General features: G+C 42.5%; 2 protein-coding genes across 2 annotated transcripts; one reads left to right on the top strand and one right to left on the bottom strand.

Annotated features, from left to right (window-relative positions):
• Positions 1-4,333: 4,333 nt before the first annotated feature.
• Positions 4,334-12,608, bottom strand: LOC142887853 (C-type lectin domain family 18 member A-like). The gene is made up of 12 exons (XM_076025754.1): positions 12,457-12,608; positions 11,731-11,822; positions 9,497-9,730; positions 9,287-9,384; positions 8,824-8,945; positions 8,313-8,420; positions 8,088-8,180; positions 7,586-7,692; positions 7,346-7,472; positions 7,087-7,183; positions 6,590-6,681; positions 4,334-4,451 (listed from the first exon to the last, which is right to left on the bottom strand). Exons 1-12 carry the CDS (start codon positions 12,569-12,571, stop codon positions 4,414-4,416), a joined length of 1,323 nt encoding a protein of 440 aa, XP_075881869.1. The 5' UTR covers positions 12,572-12,608; the 3' UTR covers positions 4,334-4,413.
• A 2,838-nt stretch (positions 12,609-15,446) lies between these two features.
• LOC142886218 (fibulin-7-like) lies at positions 15,447-20,531 on the top strand. Its single transcript, XM_076023200.1, has 8 exons — positions 15,447-15,631; positions 17,424-17,583; positions 17,667-17,837; positions 18,293-18,418; positions 18,679-18,864; positions 18,951-19,088; positions 19,301-19,436; positions 19,604-20,531. Exons 1-8 carry the CDS (start codon positions 15,560-15,562, stop codon positions 19,965-19,967), a joined length of 1,353 nt encoding a protein of 450 aa, XP_075879315.1. The 5' UTR covers positions 15,447-15,559; the 3' UTR covers positions 19,968-20,531.
• The last annotated feature ends 289 nt before the right edge of the window (positions 20,532-20,820 follow it).

The raw sequence follows: 20,820 nt of genomic DNA, 5'->3' as shown, positions 1-20,820 counted from the left end.
AGCATGCATTTCTGCCACTCAATTGTATGATACTATTAAAGCTGAAAAAATAATAATGATGGCAACTTTGAATGCTGCAAAAGGAAAACAATGCCAAGGTTCCTCCCTTTTCTCTTCCTGAATAAGGACAGAGAAAGTTGCTGTGCTGCACGGTCTAATTTCCTCACACTGTGGGCGTAGCAGCAGAGCACCCAGCGTGCATTGCTGAAGGGTCTGAGGGTTAAGAGACCTTTTCTAACTTTGGAGAACAACATACTGGGTCTCATTAGAATTTGACAAATTATGTATTATGACCCTGAGCTGTCATTAACATTGACATTACAGGGAATTTAGTCATGACAAGAATTTTACCAATTTATGTTCCTGTGAGGCATAATGAACAGAATTGAGAGCATGTGTTGTTGTTTTTTTTACCTTTTACTTCTGTAAAGAGAAACAGAAAAAATTTCATTTTTATTAGGAAAAAAAAAGCACCCTGGAGATCACACGTTTTCTTCCCTGAGAGTTGCAGAGCTCTGATGAAAAAAGTGCATAACAAGGACACATTATATTTTTGCAAAACTCACAGCAGTAATAGGCACAGTGCCATTTTATCTAACGCTGCACACAAAATTCTTTTCATTTCTAGGCACGTAGTCTGGCTACACACCTCTCTGCCTATAACAGTAACCATATATTTACATTTCTCCCATCCTTTGTCCTTCACGTCCTCCCCTCCTCTCGTCTTCTCCTCCTCCGGACCGGGGGGGTGACTGCAACTTTTTTTTTTTTTGCCGGTCCATTTCCTGGTGAGAGGGAGGCTCTCGAGTGCCGCCCGAGCCATTCTTTCCCCTAACAATACTGTGTTCTCATTAACTCTTATCAAAGTTCATCTTGCATCCAAATGCTGTCGGCCGCTCAATACTGACTGCACTGAAAGGAGAAAATGAAAAAAAAGACAAAGCAAGTGGTGCAGACAGAGAGAGAGCGCGAGAGAAATAGCGAGGGAGCACCATGTAGATAACGCAGAGAGAAATAATGGTTTAATGGTGATTGAGAGCAGGCAGAATAATCACTGCAGCCCTCCGAATCCTGGAGTAATGTAAAATTAAACTGTGCCTCTATCTGATGCTGCTCCCCATAAACCAATACTTGGTTATTTAAGGGGGATAAAGAAATAAGAGAAACATAATTGGAAGGACAAATAATTAAAAAAAAAAGAACCCACAATCATAATTCAATCTTGCCCACTCTCTGACCACAATGTTTTCCCTGTGCATTTGACCTCGCGCCGAACCAAAACCAAGAAACACTCTTTCAGTAACTGCCGGGACGAGAGCAGGTGGGTAGCACGGTGATACAGATTTACTTGGATGCACGGTTTTTCACATGATTAGCTCACAAATGATTAGAATTCCCTGTCTTTGAGCATCATCTACATCGTCTCATAAATATACATGGCTACTCCTCCTCATGTGTCATCAGATCCCATGGTGCAGCTGGATTTCTGTATTGAGATGTAAAGAGTGATAATTGGAGACTGATTGCAGCCTTCAATGACTGTTTTGCGGTGCTTGAGCACATGAGAGGCCTGTCTACAATAAAAATAACAGTCCCGCTGTCATAATAAGAGGTTTGAAAGCAGATCTTTGTGATTTTGCTCAGCTGTTAGATATTTTCCCCTCTTCAGTCCCTGTTGCTAAGCTTAGATATGCCCAGTGGTAGCTAATGTGCTGCTGAGAACCAATTTAATACTTGCGCAGCACCTCCTTCTTTAAACAGCCTGATGTAATTGTGATGTTTTAGTTTGTGAGTCTCTGCACACGACAGTGTCATTGGCATTGCTGCCGTTGTTGGCGGTGTTTGCAATCGCACCATACCATGCACACTGGATGCACACGGTATTGGTTTCACTTAGCATAAAGAGTGACTATAGTGGCAGTATGTCTATATTAAGGAGCATGGTGCAGGTACATTTCGAGCTCAGCATCAGTTTGGAACCTTGTCAATGTATTTTTTTTCTCAAATTTTCTTGTGTAATTTGTCATAATAATGGTGATCTGATCCCACATTACTTTTCTTCACATTAGAGTAACTGGCATCTCCAACACACACTAATGACCTTCAAGCCTCCTTTTAAATTGTTATAAGATGAATCATGGCATTATAAGTGTCTTGGGCTACATGGGAATGGGTTTATGAATGGCATGATTTGGGGGATCAATTTTGTTGTATATATGGAGAACAAAATGACAGTTTGCATCATCAGATGTGCGTCTCTCCAATCCTCTTGAATTTTATTTCCCTCACAATTCCTTGAATTAGCTTTTGTTTTCCATCGTGTTTCAAAGAGGCAATAATGCTCCAAAAATCCCTATGCTTTTCACCAGTTTGCTATGCTGCATATAAATTTAGAAGAATGAAGAATAGAAACAGCCAAGACGTGCCGGCACTGTGTTATTTTTTTCTTAATGAGCCTCAAAACACAACAACTATTTTCCGCATGACATAGTAATGTGTAATTATGGTTATCATCTTAGGTTTAATGGATTCTAAAAAGTGAAAGCTGTTGAAGAGTTTGGAGACTGGAGGGTGAACGGGCAGAGGAGTCAAGAGAGAGTTGATGCTGCTGGGGTTGTGCGCGTGTGTGCGTGCATGTGTCTGTGCGTGTTCGGTGCAAACGAGCCATCAGAGAAGAGCGTCTGCGTCCGAAGACAATCTCTTTGTAATTGTCAGCGTGGTGAGAGATTATCGGGTGATGCCTAAATCAAATATATCTGCCTCAATGGGCTTCTTTTAGCTCGAGGTCCTCAGAGGCGCACGGCACATTTCCACTTCACCCACTGCTGTCTGGAGAGTGTTGACACTTGAGGGAGCTTCACCCTTCACCACGACTCCACCTTAACTGCCTGATGATACACCCAGTGGAGCCTGTTTGTCACCTGAAAATAGCTCCACCATGATTGGTGGTGCTCTGTGTGTTTAGTTGCTCCAGAGGCTTAACACCTGTCTCCAGTATGTGGACGTTTTTAAAATCAGTGACAAATGTTCCATTATATTCATGGTAGCCTGTGAAATTATTTCCAATGAGTAGCCTCAGCCTTCAGTCGAGGAAAAAATAGTTTACGGATTTTCTTTTACTCATTGTAAATAAAAAAAATACTAACTGATGAATGCATGTAGGTGTGGTTTTTGCCTAATGCGAGTGTTTAGAGGCAGCCTGGGGTCTTTGCGATGGCGCTGTCCTGCTGCTCCCCCTTTAATTGGCCGTTGGCCCCGCAGCCTCGGCTGAATGAATAGTCATTTAGGGACCTTTCACTCTCATCCAGGATTGTCGGATGCCGCTGCAGGAGAAATTGCATTCCTGTTTCCATACAATGGCCGGTCTGAGTCAGGGATGGGGCAAGAGTATCACTGTCATTATCATGACAATGGAAGCTAATTCCACTGCCACAAGCGCCATTCTGAAACCCTCTGCAGCAGCAGCTTATCAGGGATCACCATGAGACCAGAGGGAGCTACACAAGCAGCTCGTCTGAGGGGAAAATCCACTCACATACTGTACACTCCATCACTCACTCACACACACACACACACACACACGCACACACACACTCACACACACACACACACACACACACACACACACACACACACACACACACACACACACAGACACACGCTTAGCTGCATGAACTAGCAAATCAGCAAAAAAAAAGTTTATTTGGCAAATGGTCAAATTCATTCGGTCAAATTAAATTAATGCAACTGTTGGAAAACCCAGCAGTCTGCCACTTGCTCTATCATTGCAATGATTTTACCTCACACAAAAAAAACATAGACATCCAACAGAATTCACAGTAATGAAATCAATGATGAGGAATTGAAACCACACATGGAAAACACCCAATAGCAAACATAAAACTCCACCACCATGTCTTTTACTTTTCACTGTTTATTTGTTCTTGTTTTGTATGTACAATCCGACTAGGTTCCAGAATGTGTGGAAGGCCTATCGAGGTTCCTCTTTCATCCACATGATTAAACAAAACAAAACAAAAAACTGTTCACCATCGCAATGAGTGTCAACAATCAACACACAATTACAAAATCAATTGTCTGTTCACACTGTTGTGTAGCCAAACAAGACATTCACTAGAAACATGGGCAGCATTTAAAGTGACATGTTTATGTCTCAGTCAGACATGAATTTGAATGTGTGATGTGCACATCTAGATGCTGTTGTTGCAATCTTTGGCCTCCCTCCATAAGTCTATAGGAGGATCTATTGTTTCCATCCATGCACAGTTATGTGCTCATACGGGAATACTGAGCTGGACTAGAAATCTTCACGCTTTCTACCATTAATTACTGTAAAAACACAAACAAATACTGCCGTTGCCTCTGTTCAGCATCTTGAACTTCCTCATGTCTTCACCTGCCAACCTCCCACTGGGCAATGTGCTCTGCAGCTGTAAAACACAAACAGGCACATTGTGGAAACAATGCAAATCCCTTCAGCTGTTTGAAATCCTGTAATTCTCCTCACACATGACTTTAAACCAAATGTTCTCCGTGAGCAGTCTGCCACTGGGGACACACAACAATGGACCCCTATTTCCCTATTGCACACAGAGATAGGCAGTAATCTGGGAAACTGTCAATGTAAGCCTGAAACTGTCCACCTTCATCTACTTATCATTTTATGAAAAGAAAAATGCAACGAAGGCTGAAAATCACTCTGATGAGATGGAGCTGCTTTTATTTCAGTGAGGATGTGGCACAAATGAGGTGTGGAAAATTAACATAGATTTAGCTTCACGAGAGAACCACTCTACAACTCAGCCTCTGATGTAATCCCCTGCCTCCCGTCATCTGCATTAATCAAGAGCGAGTTGATATTCACACAAAATGAATATGTGAAATATTACATGTTCTCTTTTCTCTCAATTACGCTGGAAAAAAAAGAATCCCTTCAAATTAATACATTCTCTTTCATGTCAATTCAGAGAGTCCCAAATTGGTTTGGAACCAAGGTCGCTGCTGGATTGAGATATTAAGAGGTCTGGCAAGACATTAAAAGTCTTGTCTTCGTTGACCACATTCAGAGCGGATCACTATTTCAGCGGCGGCTGATCGATACTCATGTACACCCCAAACACTCGCAAAGACACAATCAATTGGCCAAAACTAAACATCTGCCACCGTCTCATTCCTTGCGATCAATGTAAGTGGTATGTGTGTGTCTAAACAGCGGCGGCCTTTGTGGAGCTGACATGTATTGATTGTTCGGAGGCTTTTGTTGGCGAGTGCTGAGTGCCATTGATTGGGACTGAGTGCCGTGTTTACAATGTGTAAGCAGGATCCTGGAGATGCTGGTTTGTTTTTCTTTTTCTTTTTTCCCCTCCATCGTTTTATGGACACAGTGGATTAACATTTTGCACCTTGGCACGCCGAGATCTTCAGTGGCAGTGACGTGGCTACTGCAAAGAAGCTGCAGCGGAGCAGGCAGTGAAAAACATTTTTCCAGCAGAACATCTGCAGGAGAGTAAATGACCATTTTGCTTTCTAAAGATACAGACAATCTACTCTAAAAAGCTTTAAAGCCAAGGTTAAGATTCAATAGAACATAGACAATGAATAACCCTGAATTATGCGCAAAGCTTTTTAACCATTCTGAGCTCTGCCAAACCTTGCAAACTGTGACCTTCCCAGTTTGTGTCTCCCATTTACTGCAAAATATGTGTCCATGTCTGATTGCTCCCACACACAGAAGAAAGCTCAGCCAAATATCCACATCCACCTGTTCCCCTCAGGATTTGGCGGGCTTGATGGGATCTAACATAGCTGAGTGCGCAGCAGGTGCATGAGCGCAGCCCTCTGCGAGAGCCTGAAAGACTCCACCCAGCCAGCCAGCCAGCCAGCCAGCCAGCAAATGGACTGTTTGCCCCCATCCCTTCAGGCAGAAGGCTGAGGAGCATAAAAGCCACTGCATCAAGGCTGAAGTTCAGCTTTTCTCCCAGAGGCAGTGAGACTGATAAACTCACTGCTTTAGTGAACCCCATGCACCCCAGCAGCAGCAACAGTAGCACTGTGGCCACTGTGGACTTTAGATGCTACTTTAACTGTGCTGACTTCCTCTATCTGTATTCACATTTTACATTTATATGAGGTGCTTTAAAAAATAGTTTGGAATACAGGTCAATACTATTTATTTTCATATAATGCTGTTGGGACCTGAAGACTAATTTTGTTCTCTTCTCAATTTGTGTGCCTGTTGCTTGGATCAAGCGCAGCCAGCAGCGTCTCTTTTCCATTTTCAGACACATGAAGAATGATATGTTAAATGAATGAGAATTGACTCAGATAAGAGATGCCATCACTCCTCATAGTTAAATATGCTCAGTTTTAGAGACAAAATGGCCTCTCTAGTTTGTGAAGCAAAGGATTCCATTTGTTGTTGCCCATTTTCCTCACTAAAACCCCCACAGCAGACACATACAGACCGACACACACACGCACGTACGCACTTTAACACTGTCTGCTGCCCTAAAATTGTCCACCAGTCCCCTAAACATGTTTGATCATCACCTGCCAGGGGGAATCTTACCATGCATGCAAATGTAGCGGTTCTGTGTTTTACACCGCTGGTCGTTCCAGTTAAAGGCACTTGATGCACGTAGCTCCACACAGTTTCCAAAGCTAGACAAAGAGCCACAGTGTTACTGGTGCTGAGCGCTTTCTCTCCACAGCAAAGTACATGTTTTATATAGTATAGAAATGTCTCTATCTTTCAAAGTTGTCAATTAGTTGTATGAAATATGAACGGTCATGTGGACAGTAATTTTAACTCCAGTTAATTACACCTTTAGTATTCAATGTCACTATTCACAGATAGATAGATAGATAGATAGATAGATAGATAGATAGATAGATAGATGGCTAGATAGATCGATAAATAGATAGATAGATAGAAAAAAGAGCCATCTAGTGGACAGCTTGAAGATTGCATGTCATTTTCCTTTCGTGAACAACAGCAGTACTGAGTGCAGTAATATCAGGGTTGTTTGAATTCCGTTTTCCATCCTTAAGGCTTTTCTTTCTTACCCTTGGTTATCAGGTTGTCCAAAGGCAAAGCTGCTGAATCGGGCCACCTCTCCTGTATCCCAGCGAAATGAATCCTTATGAGGCTTATATGTCAACCCTGCGGAGCAAGAATATTGCACTTATATCTGTGCTAGTAGAGTTTCCCAGCCTGCATCTGGTGGCGTGGATGCCCAAAGCAGAGTCTGGTGCAGGTTCTCCTGCGGCAGACTGATGTCAAAATATTTTCATATTTGTTTGGGTGAACAAGGTGGGAACATACCAATCCAGAAGTTGCGTGTCTCATAGTTGGTGTTGAGCTCGTTGCTTGTCTCCAGCTGGCTGAGATAAAAGGCCAGTATGTCCTGAACCTTCTGATTGTGGATGTCTGCCAGGACACCACCTCGTTCCTAAATAAAAGAAGTGTCTGAGCCGGAATGGCAACATGTGTATATTTCTTTTAATGGCTGGGCTTTGGAATTTATCCCACTAACACTAACTAGACGACACACCTGATTCTCACCTGGCAGCGACTCTTGGCTCCATAATAAGTGTCAGCCTCTGAAGATACCGTGTAGCAGTCACCATCTATCAGCGCATCACAGCTACTGAGGGGAAAGTGCACTTTCTCTGACACGACATAAGACAGTAATAAAAATATTGTAATCGCATTCTGATTTGGCTCGATAAAAGAGCATAAAACATATATGTACATTTATATACGTACATGCAAACTCACTCTTAAAAACAGATGTTAATGTTGCTCAGGCAGAAGTGATGATGGATATTATGTGACTGCTAATCTGCCTTTCTGAACTTTATATCAATGGTCAAGAAGATAAAACTGCAACTTAGTTTCAACATATTGTCACAATGTCAACAAATTCACTGTTACTTAAGAAAATAATAAATGCAGCAGAACCAGCCGCCTCAGCATATCTGTGCTTTCAGAGTGGGCTTCCAAAAAAGAAATCGTTCAGGTGAAACTAACCACATACATGGGAGCAGAAGCTCGCTAATCTTACCTGCGCACTCAGCTCCACCATAGCCAGCGTCACACACGCAAGAGCATTGCTCCTCTCTAAAGCGGCCGTGTACACACTTAATTCTGCATCGAACTGTTGGACAGAATCCCGATACAGTCAGTCTGGCTCGTTTAAACACAACGACACAATAAGAGGCTGGTTTAATGAGCTTATTCCAGGTGCAATGATGTACTTCACAATTAAAAATGCTTTGTTGAACGGTACCCTGGCAGAGGCGTCCAGCGAAGCCGGGTTCACACTTGCACTTGCAGGTTGAGATGTTCAGGTGGCCGTGACGTCCACAGCTCATACGGCACGGGTTCCTCGGGACCTCTGACAACAAACATTATGACGTTTGTGATGTCGAACATGCAAATTAATTCATTAGCAAATTGTAAAACAAACAAAAAAAAACAAAACAACAAGGACGTGGCAGTAGTTTGGCACAAAATTCTACAGAAAGCAATCTCCCTGTTGGCCGTCTGCTGGTCAAGATAAGCGGGAAAGACTCCACAGACACAAGGCGTGCAAGACAATTGAGTAAGGAATGACTCATCCTCTTTGGTAAATAAAAAAAATAAAAAAAGGAATGCGCAGAGAGAACTTTCAAGGCAAAAGAAGTGGTTGAATTTCGATAAATAATAATAAAACCTACACATACAACAATATAATACAGCAGCTTTTATACAGTATTGCACTTTAAATCTATTATGCTTTACATTTCTTTTAAAATTACCACATAATCCGCCTATATGGTCCCACAGTCTAAAGCAGCCTGACATGGAGGAGGTGCAGAGGGAGCAGTACTGCCCGGCTTTGTAGGGTGTGACCAGCTGACCCTTCACCTCCCAGTTGCCCCTGCAGACACAAAAATAATAATTTTGTGCAGAACACTAGCATGACTCAGTGTTACTTAAACAACATCATGCGAGTAACATTCCGCATGTGGGTCAGTTCACATTTGATTTGAGTTTTAGCTGCCAGGGGGAAACGAATAATGAATACTGAGCAGTCAATATTCACTTGGCCGGGATCATCGCTCTTTCCACTACATGCAGCCGCAACGCTAATGTCGCGTGAGCTTAAAGCAGAGGCACAAGAACTTTTTACAATTATCCAAGGTCATGCTTTGTTTAACCTCCGATTTCCTGTCGGATAAGTGTTGAGCTCTGAAGTGGAAAAATGTGTGTTGCGGTTACCCGGGTGAGTACGCGCAGACGAAAATCTCCCAGAGGTCTCCCCCTCTCGGACACAGCTGGTTGGCACAGCCCATGTGACTCGATGTGGCCCACACCAGCTGCATGACAACACACTGCTACTCTCTCTCTCTCACACACACACACACACGCGCACACACACAGCATGTGCACCAAAACGTACGAATGGTTGATGCATCTGCTTGTAAATACCTGTGTGTAGTGCTGACAGGTGGCGAGCTCTCTGCATTTTCCGCTCAAATAGACAAAGTCCCTTCCTTCCGCGAACCAGCCGTCAACGATGTCAGAAAAGGAGGCGACGCCGAAAGCAGAGATGTTCGTGTTCCACCCAACGTGCCTGACAGATGTTGAGTTTGAAGAGGGGAGGTCTGTTTGACACGATGCGGCCCTCTCCTCTGCAAGCAAGGCCAACTTCTCATTCCACTCCTATAATGACAATAGATCAGAGCACTTTAAAGATCTTAAAATAATAATTTTACTGAAATTGGAAAGCAATCAGTCATTTAAGATATATGCATATACAGTACATACTTTCACATAAGTGCCATTTATATTTATGCAGGAATATATCTATTTTTCAACAGTCATGTAGTATGGACTAAGTTGTCTGTTAGAGACAAAGCATACAGACGGACCCTCAGTAAGTGCGGCTCAAGTGCTCTAAACACTTCACTTCAGGCTTATTAACTAAGATTTAGAATGGCTGTTTTGAATAAACAGCAGCTCTCCACACAGGATTTTCACCATAATTCTCCTGGATTCGCTGGGCTCCTCAACACAAGTTCTCGGAATGCAGGTCAAAGATTAAAAACTCAGGGAAGGTTGTAGCTTCAAGCCAGAATATTATAAAGCAGAAAATTATTTACCAGGCAGTTATTATTGTGATTGACAACCACATTTGGGCAAAGATGCAGCTCTTGGACCATGAGTAAGATTGCTAAAAAGCTTTTTTTTTTTTTTTTATCAAAGAGAGATGAAAAATTCCATATTAAGAGGAAGCACTTGACCTCATGTCTCTGTGGATAACGTATGTCCTCGGAACACTTTGGGCGATCGAAATCTCAAAGACAACCTATAGGTGCCCTTCAGTCGCTCATGAGCTATTGGTATTTTATCTCATCCTCAGAGCAAAGCCTAAATTACTACATTATCATCAGCTTGACATAATCTCACCACAGTTCATGGTTTGTTCCTGAATAAAATAAAATGAAATAAAACCTTCATTCAGATATTCACAAACTCAGCCAAAGCCCAGGGCCTTTTAACTTTTATCAGCAAAGCTCTTTAATATGCCTCTTCAGCGCAGCAAAGCTTCCTCGCAGGGGCTTTGACAGAGAAATTACCTGTAATACTAGAGTTGTGAATGCCGAGTGGTTATCCTCCACATCCTCATTTTCTCATTACTGCCTTATCAGTTGAGAACAGTTCTCAAGGGCTGAAGAGCAGTGGAAGAAAGAGGCTGTCAGTCTATGTGGGTGGCTTTGAGGATGTAATCTATGGCTAAGTGAGGGTTTGCCCTGGTACAAATCTCAAATTAGGCCCAGGGGATATCTGGTGCATCATGCATTCCGTAATCCACAGGAACCTTTCGGCCATAATCGCATATGCAGGAGAGACAGTTTGCGCAGATATGAGCTGCATAGAAAAGCGTCAGATGGAATGCGATAGGGAAGGGATTAAACAGTGACGTGTTTGCAAAAAGTGGGATCACAAAGTGTCAAAACTTAGAAAAACCAAGACATTACTGCTGTTGCTTGGTTTCATTCTTATTCAGCCAAGTGTTTTTCTGTAAGATTCATTGGTGTCATTTCACTGCATAACTCTCACAGGACCATGCAGAGCAAATTGATTTAGTCTTTGTTGTAACTGTCCACTATCACTGAGCCTGCAGTAAAGCAGAACAAATGGTGCACCAGCACAACTATTTCACACGGGCACTCGGTGTCAGCACTACAGAGACAGACAACTGCACCCAAAACAATTTTCATTCCAGTTTTTTGTGCAGAGATTTTTGCTTTGAAGTAATTTGATTTTGGAGCTGTAATTGGCCAGAATTAATGGCCACACTCCCAGTCGTCGCCTGCCATGCTGGAAAATAAATATATGTTTGATCTGCTGTTCAGAGGGTTTTGTAATGGGAACTCTGCAGTCACCGGTGCAGTGAAGGCTGCATGCAGCCAGAGATCTTTAGAATCCTACTATATTAAGTGTGATTTGGTTGATCAGAAGGTTTTACAGCAGACACATCTGTTCTGCAGAACTAGTGGACTAGAAAATAGAAAAAAGCAGTACTGTGGATACACCACCTCTACTTTCAACAACGCTGTCACACTGATTATTTTAACATTCCCTTAAATTCACACTTATTAGACAGTTCTCACACATAACAAAAGGCCCAGAAGAAGCACACAATAGTTGCCACTGACCAGTTTTTGCATGTTAGCAGCCATGGGTTGAACGTGGCTGCGCATCCTATTGTGCTGGGCAACAATCTGAAAACGCTCCTTTATCCTAAGTCCTGAAAAAAAAAAAAAAAAAAATCAAAATATAAGGGAAATTATAAAACCTTTTGTTTGTTTAAACAAAACACCTCTCAGAGTCAGAAATGATGATGAACATCACAAACAAGACAATGTCACGATGAATAAATGAAAAAATGTTTAAAAACAACAACCACTATTTAAAACAGCTAAAATAAAAGCTGATATTAAATGATATATACGATAACAGAGGTAAATGTCATTTCAAATTAAAAGCATTCATTTTAAAGGCACGACATTGGGACAAGTTATGAAACTCATTTTGGTGAAAAATACCTTCTATGTTTGATTAATCTGGAAACATTTGCATGGGGTAAGCATTGCTCACTTGGCAAATGACTGTACTTTGCTCACCTGCTTCTAACTTTGTGTAAAAGAGCAAGAAGGGACTGATAAATTGTTCAGTTTTGCCAGATGGACGGCCTGAAGGACTGTCCCATTTGTAAAACAAGATATTTTTCTTTGATTACACAACTATAACTTTTTCCCACACCCGTAAAAAGACTAAATGTTTATATTTAACCAAAACGGCGAAACGTGTTGTGCTGAAGAAGTTCATCCAGCCCGTCTCTCGCTGACACCTGGCAAATGCACAACGTGCTCTGTGTTTACCGTTAGACTGCAGGCCTGGCATGTCCTTGATAATCCGGTTGGTGTAGATTAACACAGGCAGCAGGGACCAAACGACAAAGATGTCCAAACACCGTGAAGCCATGGCAGAGTCCATTGTCAACTGGCGGAGAGGCTCCAGCAACAGCGGCCACTTGTTTTCAGTTGTCCTGCCTCCCCGATCTTCTCCTCCCCTTTTCAACGTAGCTCTCGACTTGGTTTCGGCTCAGCGCATGTCTCAATACAATGTGTGCTCACTTTCTAAACCTTGTTTTCGCTTTTTATATCGAGGCCAATCCAGACTCATTTCTGGTCATCAAAAAAAAGAAGAAGAAAAATCAAAAGAGTAGCAGCTCTCAGGGTCACAGTTTTTCATTCCCATGAGCACTATATATTTTTTTTCTGAGATCTGAACTCTTGAAGTCGTGAGTCACACAAAGAGCTTGGTCACTTGGTCACAGAGGGCTTTCAGAGAGCTTGGTCACTGTACCCCGTCTTTTAAGAGTGATAAAATCAAAACGGTGCAGTGAAATTAATATTTGTAATAAACACATACATACTCCTGTTTTTTAGGCCTTTTGTTCTTGCATGTATATGAAAAGGATGCAAAAATATGTTACTTATGTTATTATGTACTTCCTTTGTATTTTAGGTTAGCGTGTTTAGTGTTTAGGTCACATTTGAGGTTGACCCTGTGCTCGTGCTCGGTCCCTAATTAACCAGGTTGGCCAGTTTTTGTCTTGTATTTGTACTTCTCCTCCATCATCCTAAACATCATAAACCAATAATTATTGAACTCCCATAAATACATGTGAATTCCTGATAGTTAACCAGGTAACTAGAATGTACCTTTACTACACAGTGTTACCAATGTATATTTCTAGATGATTGTCCAAATTAAAGCAGCAGTAATGAAGTTTAGCTCCTCATTTCTCAAACCTCTACAACAAGCATTTTACTAAAGCAGTGAGGTGAACGCTTAAACATTCCGCTAAAGACAACAAGACTGTGCCAGTCAGACTTTGAGGGCAAAAAAGCCACAGCTAAATCATCTGTGACATCCCTGCCTGCTATGTGGGATTAGCAGAGGTCGACATGACTCACACTTGGTCGGGAATGAGTGTTCATCATTTTTCAATAGAAGGGAAGTTTATTTTGAGTGACTCTCATTCAGGTGAGTCATAACCTGAGACGACGACATTCAGCACCCTTCCAAATGGTCCGCTGTGAGATTTAGTGGCATCTAATGGTGAGAAAGCACAACGCAAACAATGGTAATGGCAGTTCTTTGTCTACCGGACACGTGTCTGGTCCCCTACTCTTCAGTTAAGTAGCTCTCATGACTAATATTCTATACATTTACTAAACAATATATTAAGAAACAATATAACTAATACTTTTACTATTATATAGTATAATATAATATAATATAATATAATATAATATAATATAATATAATATAGAAACATCTTCTGTCAGAAAAGTTAGCTTCAAATCCAAAGGGTACAGAATGATTAAAATGACGACCTGGTTGTGAGGCAGCCTCACAGTGCAGAACTGACGGCTGTCTGGTACTTTTGTCACCATCAGTTCCCATTCTGATGTCACAATGGGCTGGGTTTCAAAAATGTTAGGGACACAATCTTTGAAAAGTGGAACAAGTAAAAGAGGTAAGGGCCGGACTTTCTTTTTCGTCATTTTGGGAGTTCATTGAAAGGTTGGAGACGTAGATTATAGACATAGATTATAGTTACGAAACATTAGTGCAGCAAATTGGGCATAAAATTGGACCTGAGTTACGATAACAGTACTCATTATTGTATAATGAAAATTAAATATTTTTCAAATGTAGAACAGCAGCACACCTTTACCAAACGGCCAATTATATTTTGGGTGTCGGATACAGGGGGAGCTGCCTGAATGACTGTTTAGAGACGCAGCAACAATGTTTGCTTGAGGATCACAGTGGGAAGCATGAATCAGTGATTTGCACATTGTGCAAATGAATCAAAGCCTGCAGATGACTGTGTTTCAGCACAAGTGGCCGCTGCTCTTTTCCTTTGCCCGTGGATCGTGGTGTGTGTGGCGCGCCGAACGTTCACCCCCAATCCCGCCCAGTTGTTTCTTATCTCTGATTTTGCTGCATCAGTGAGGGAATGTCTGACCCTGCAGAGCCAAACAACAGCTGTGATCGCAGTCTGTTCAGGGCTCGTTCTGACACCGCCACCCACAAGGATGATTTCTCAGGTGAATCCGGCATCCAAAGGAAACCTTCCAAGCTCCCGCCTGCTCGAAAGCCTCCTCATCATTCTTTATTGTGCTGCTGTCGCCCGCAAACGTAGAGGGGAATGGGAGTGTGTTCGCACCAAGAAAACTCTTCTGTACGGCAAAGTTGTCTTATGGACTCACACTCAAATCTCAAAGACTGCTAGTTTTTCAGACCTGAATTGCACAGGTGTCACGAAATCACAGTTACTCCCTTCTTATCAGATATAAACAATGAAATGGATAAATGGATACATATCTCATGCTTTTATTTCAGTAGCTTTTGTACAGTGCTACGGAAAAGACTGAAAACAACAACAATCTAATGTCTTAAATAGAATAAGATGATTTAAGGTACATAGGTTGGTCTGAATATGATGATATTGGCACAAGTTTTAGTTGCTAAATCAACATATCTTTCCACAGATTTTTTTTGTTTTTTTTGTTTTCTTTTTTAAATGTATGGAAGACATCGGGGCTCTCTTTGCTTTTGGAAATCTGATCTCATAGGCATCATATAAAAAAAATGCTGTGCACCTCTCCCCATCAGTTAGGTTGTCTTTAAGTTCGCCAAAAACACGATGTTTGACGGGAAGTACACACACCGTGTTCAGAGAGAGGGTTGATACTGTGGTCACGGTTTCATAAAGTCTTCCATCCTGATTGGCTCCTGGGGGATGAAACCGACATTCCTTAAGTGGTGTGCTGCTGCAGCTTTCCCGCTGCCAGCTGTGGTCATTCTCTCACCTGGAGTCCAGGCTCAGGCTCAAAAGTCTGCAGCGGCTACAGCTTCCTACACATCTACAGACTGACCGTCGACTGGATTGAGGTTACTGGAGCCATGCAAGCATCAGCGGCAATCGTCACCAGTTTCTTCCTGTGTTTCTGTTTACATCGTGCTGCTCATGGACAGGTAAGTGAGAACTAAATCTCATCGGGTTAGTGTAATTATTACAGCTGGGGTTTTGGTGCCGATGCTTCCTTCAGCAGCTACACAAGAGAGTGGGTAAACCTCTCTCTTTTTATCGTATTTAACCCAGAGTGCAGGTATCAGTCCCTATCTAGAATATCATTGGAAAGTTTTTTATCAAGAGAGACCTTGAGTGAGTTTACTTTTGCTATAAGCTGCAGAGAAAGTTCTCCAAGACTTCTGCAAATCAATAAATCCACTCTGTTGAGGCGCTCCTGCCTTCACAGGGAATCTGCAAGATGCTTAACTAAAATTCCAACCCAGGCAAGCTCTGTTACTATGAATACTGATGTTTTCTATTACCACTATTACTCATTGGTTGTTTTTCTTCAGGATTTCAATTATTATTATTATTGTTATTATTATTTTAACTTGTACCACGTTCAACCAGTTTTAGTCTCTCCCGGCACACTGTCCCACAGTTATCATGAAGTCATGTAAAACGTTACTCAGCACGGGCAGAAAGAGGCCTTTGACTGCACCACACTGTAAACACAGCCGCCAGCCACACCCCTACGCTGTCTGACCGACTGAAGTGTCTCCAGACCCCAGTTCTGTCCACATTAGAGAGGTGTTCTGAACAAATATTTACTCCTCTTACATAACCTCGACTGGCCGAAAACACTAATTGGTTGTCTAATAAAATGCACGGGCGGACAGGGCCGAGGGTGTACAACCAGGCTGTTGAATGAGCTCGAGGACAGGGATGGAAAACAGCACCACTCCCTCGACCCGCCAGCCAATAGAAAGAAAGGCTGTAACGTGGTGTTTATGCTGTGGGTGTGCAGTGGCCCGACCAACACGCGCCAACCCTTTAATCCGCCACATCACAAAGAGCGAGTGATCCCTCTGAATGTTGTCTGAAAGTGTTTGCTGACTTTATCCCCTCATCTGAAGTGAAGCTTACATAACTTTATGTATTGAAGATTTGGACCTCCACATGGTGTCACACCCAGAGCCTCATACGCAAACTCTTAAAGGAGTGGTACAGTTTCCACTTTTGAAAGAAAAAAAAAATAAGTGGGTCCATACATTTAAAGTAATCACAGTGGCCAGATATAGTGTGTGCAGTTCCTTCCACTTGCCACATGGAACTACCTTGCCGCTCAATGGCAAAATGCTGCAGAATGCAACAAAGGTGATAACTGCTTTCAATCTGACAAAACAAAACTGAGAAAGAAACAGATTTCTGAAGAAATGTCAAGAGTATATGGCTATTTAATTGCAAGGTTCTTGAAAAACAAAAAACAAATTGCAATAGTTATTAAGAAAAAAATATTTAAACTTTTCAATTTTTCTCTTAGAAATGGGATGAATTTGTCACCTTTTCTTACGCTAACACACTGCAGCTCCACTGACAAGCTTGTTTCAGGTCTGTGTCACATTCACGAGTGTGTCTGGAACTGAACTGTACCAAAACAACATACAAATTGATAAAAACGGAACCATGTTGAATTTAATGCTGCATTTTATTGCTCACCTCAGTCTTTTAGAGAGTTATAGTACCACTTATTGGCACATCCCAAACTCTCACCTGAGGGAGCAGTGAGCAGCAGCCATGCCTCAGGAATTATTGTAAGATAAAACGCACCCAAGTCCCACCCTAAACATTAAGTTACAAGTTGTGGGGGATATTTTGTTACTTTCAGTACATCAGCTGACAGATTAGAGCAGAATTTGACTGAAACAAAAACAATAATCAAACTATTTATCCTGTTCATTTTTTCCCGCTCAGGACTGCCATAGTCGACAGGAAATCCAAGGCTCTCTAAAACAGGTCCAGAAGCTTCTGTCAGCTCATGAAGCTTCGTACCTGCAGAGCCTTCGCAACCTCAAGAAGAAAATAAACCTGCTGCACAGCAACGCGGGGAAGCAAGGATCAAGAGCCGTCAACAGTAAAGGAGAACCATCAGTGTCCTGGATCACTCATACATGTTGAAATTTAAGAATTTTTCACTCTTTCTATTCTTCCCCGAAGGTACCTGCCCAAAACTTGAGGCACCCACCAATGGGAGGAAGCTTGGTAAGTCATACGGTGTCGGCCATGAGGTCCACTTCCTGTGTGACCCCGGTTATGAAGTGGTGGGATCGGAGAGCAGGACTTGTCACGAGAGCCTGGTGTGGAGCGGCCAGCTGACTGCATGCAGAGGTAATGGCCTGGCCTCAGTGGCACCTCCACTCCATCTCCCTGCTGACACTGTCTCTCCTTCTGCTCACTCTCTTGCTCTCCATCGACAGCGCTATCTCCCTGCAAATCATTTGGGAACTCTGCGTCCTCTTTGTATGGTTGTCAGCCAGTGTTCCCAATCCTCTTCCAGCAGGGTGCACAGCACCAAGGTGTTTCTGTGTGTGTCTGAGTGTGGAAGATTTTGGACTTTTTTGCAGTTGCGATTGTGTTTCTTCTTCAGTGATTGTCTGCGCTAATAAAGTAATATGTAATATTGCCCTTTATCTCTTGACTGGGTCTTTGGTTGGTCTTCTACTTTGTCTCACACAAAAATATTTCACATTCTTTCTTTCTCATAAGCGTTAAATGATGCTCAAATATAGTTTGGCATAATGCAGATTATCTGTTCAACTCTTCTCTCTGTGCTTTTCACTCAGACATCAATGAGTGTGCATCCACTCCATGCCTGAATGGTGGGACATGTGTGGATGAAGTGAACCAGTTCTCCTGTGTCTGTGCCAGAGGCTGGTCTGGAAACACCTGTCAGAGCCCTCTGCCAACATGTAGGCACTACACTCGACACGCTCGCAATCGTCGCATTACTTAAATCCAACATCAGCTCTCAAATGACGCGGAAAAAACCTGGACTCTGCTCTCGGTTTTTGTTTTTTCCTCACGAAAGATCAAAAATACCACCTCCAACTATGAGGATATTAGACCTACTGCAGTAAAATGTGTCTGTGTGTGTGTGTATTACAGCCGAGAACAAGATATGTCCCACAACTTTTATTTGTTTGCCTTTCTCCCTGTCCTCCTCCTTCAGTCTTTGTCACCATGACAAACACATCTGCTGCCACCTCCTCAGCCACTGCGGCCGCCTCCGTCCTCCCTGCTGCCACCAGCGGCCCAAACGTCCGTCCATCACGTTGCACCATAACACAGGGGACCACCCACTGCACCTGTGAGCCTGGATACACCATCTCAGGCAGAGACAGCAGCGTTTGCACAGGTATAAATAAGTGTCTTGTTCCTGCCATGGGTAGATACTGCAATGTTTTTAGTGTTGTGACCGTCTGTGGGTTGTTTGCTCTTAAGATATCGATGAATGCGAGCTGTTCCATAACGGCCAGGCTGGAAGACTGTGTTTACATGCTTGTGTTAACACTCCCGGGGGCTACCGCTGCACATGTCCCAGCGGATACAACGTGACCCGAGATGGGCGCAGCTGCAAAGGTTTTTCTTTCTTTTTTTTGTTGCTTTTACTCTGCCTGATTTAAAATAACAAGATGTTACAAGTACTCACAACTCCGGTTCAACCTGATTTACATAGTCATGTATGTATTCATATTACATTACCCTCTCTTGTGTTAAAATTCTTGAGCTGGAAGTATGCAGTAGATTGGGGCAGCTTGATAATGTTGTGCTGTGTCTATGCTCTACAACAGATATTGATGAGTGTGCAACCAGGCAAAACAACTGCACAAAGGACCAGATGTGCATCAACACATATGGCGGTTTCCAGTGTGTCCGTGTTGACTGCCCCAAAATCCCAAACGCTACATACGTCAAGACATCACCCATGTAAGCATCGGCCACAATCAAGTTTTTACATTCATGTTTTTATTTCAGTAGCTTTTGATTTGAGATGCACAGCGCTACGGAAATGAGGCCATTCAGCGATTTTCTTAAAAAAAAAAATGTTTTGACTCATTTCAACCAAGTTTCCCACTGTTCTTTGCTTTGCGCAGGCGCTGTGAACGAAACCCCTGTCCATTGGACAACAAGGCGTGCTCACAGACACCCAATTCTTTCTCCTACCATTACCTGGCAGTGGTGTCCAACCTGTCTGCTCCTCGGGTCATGTTCCGGGTCTCGGCGTTGCGCCCGATAGGTGACACGCTTCGCTTCTCCCTCCTCGGAGGAAGGCTCGCACGCCGCCACTTCACTGTGCAGCGTTCTGACCGTGTGACAGGGCAGCTGATGCTGGTGAGCCCCGCGCAGGGCCCTGCCACGCTGGAGGCAGAGGTGGAGATGAGCGAGCTGGAGAGGCGAGTCCAGATAGGGAGGTACATCACCAAAGTCACCATGTTTGTTTCCCAGTATGAGTTCTAGGATGGGATGAATGAAGGATGATGTATGTTTTAAAGCTTGATCGCTGAACAGAAGTGTTAGTCAGGTGCTGTGTAAACAATCATGGATGTGCAACCATTTTTATGCACCTGTATCATTTAATGTTATATTTTCACTGTCCTGTATATATGTGTATGTGTGTATATGTGTACATATATATACATGCATATATGTATATATTTTTGTGGCACAGGCACACACAATAAATGTCTTAAATATAATAAGCTAGAGGAGAGACAAGGTAATGTATATTTTATTTAAATCATAAGAACAAGAAATTGTGTGAATTAAATAAAATATATGTATTGTACCAAGACATAAGAATGTTTAGGACAAAGAAAGGTTGTACAACATGATGTAGCAAAGCATGTAGCATCTTGGAAGACAGTGATATTTGTGTGTTGCGACAGTGGTGCTTGCTTGTGACATTTCTCTTAGCTGTACTAGATATTTTACTTGTAATGACTTATTTATGTTTGTGTTTTATTAATCTTCAAGCAATCATGATGATGATCACTTTGCCTCCAAAGCAATCATTAAAATACAATTACGACCTCATGAAAGTTTAAATGTGTGATTCATTCATATTGTATTTCGGTATTCATATATTTTGTAACAGAGTTACACCTGGATCATTTGGGGCAAACTGTATGTGTCATCCAATGCACTACTGCTGAGTGTTGAAAATCCGGAGAAAAACAAACCGATGAGGTGACACAGTATGTTGGTTTTCCAGAGACCAACTGAACATCTTCAGTCGCAATGGGGCTGAGAATGATGGATGATCGCATTGGGGGTGGGGTGGTGGTTGGTTTAACTGCGAGATCCTGGAGAA

The sequence above is a fragment of the Nelusetta ayraudi genome, unplaced genomic scaffold (assembly GCF_046127955.1).
Source record: "Nelusetta ayraudi isolate G7.1 ecotype Tasmania unplaced genomic scaffold, CSIRO-AGI_Nayr_v1 ptg000002l, whole genome shotgun sequence".
NCBI classification, from domain to species: domain Eukaryota; kingdom Metazoa; phylum Chordata; class Actinopteri; order Tetraodontiformes; family Monacanthidae; genus Nelusetta; species Nelusetta ayraudi.
The sequence above is the reverse complement of the archived record's forward strand: the minus strand, read 5'-3'. Positions and strand labels throughout refer to the sequence as shown.

Bases quoted from the DNA above. Each gene is read 5' to 3' on its own strand.
- LOC142887853 (XM_076025754.1), bottom strand. From the start codon at position 12,571: ATGGACTCTGCCATGGCTTCACGGTGTTTGGACATCTTTGTCGTTTGG. The intron at 8,421-8,823 runs GTAATTTTAAAA...GTTTGTTGTCAG, and splicing joins CCATATAGGCGGATTATGTG to AGGTCCCGAGGAACCCGTGC. The intron at 7,473-7,585 runs GTGAGAATCAGG...TCTTTTATTTAG, and splicing joins GAGCCAAGAGTCGCTGCCAG to GAACGAGGTGGTGTCCTGGC.
- LOC142886218 (XM_076023200.1), top strand. From the start codon at position 15,560: ATGCAAGCATCAGCGGCAATCGTCACCAGTTTCTTCCTGTGTTTCTGT. The intron at 18,419-18,678 runs GTAGGCACTACA...CTCCTCCTTCAG, and splicing joins TCAGAGCCCTCTGCCAACAT to TCTTTGTCACCATGACAAAC. The intron at 19,437-19,603 runs GTAAGCATCGGC...TGCTTTGCGCAG, and splicing joins TACGTCAAGACATCACCCAT to GCGCTGTGAACGAAACCCCT.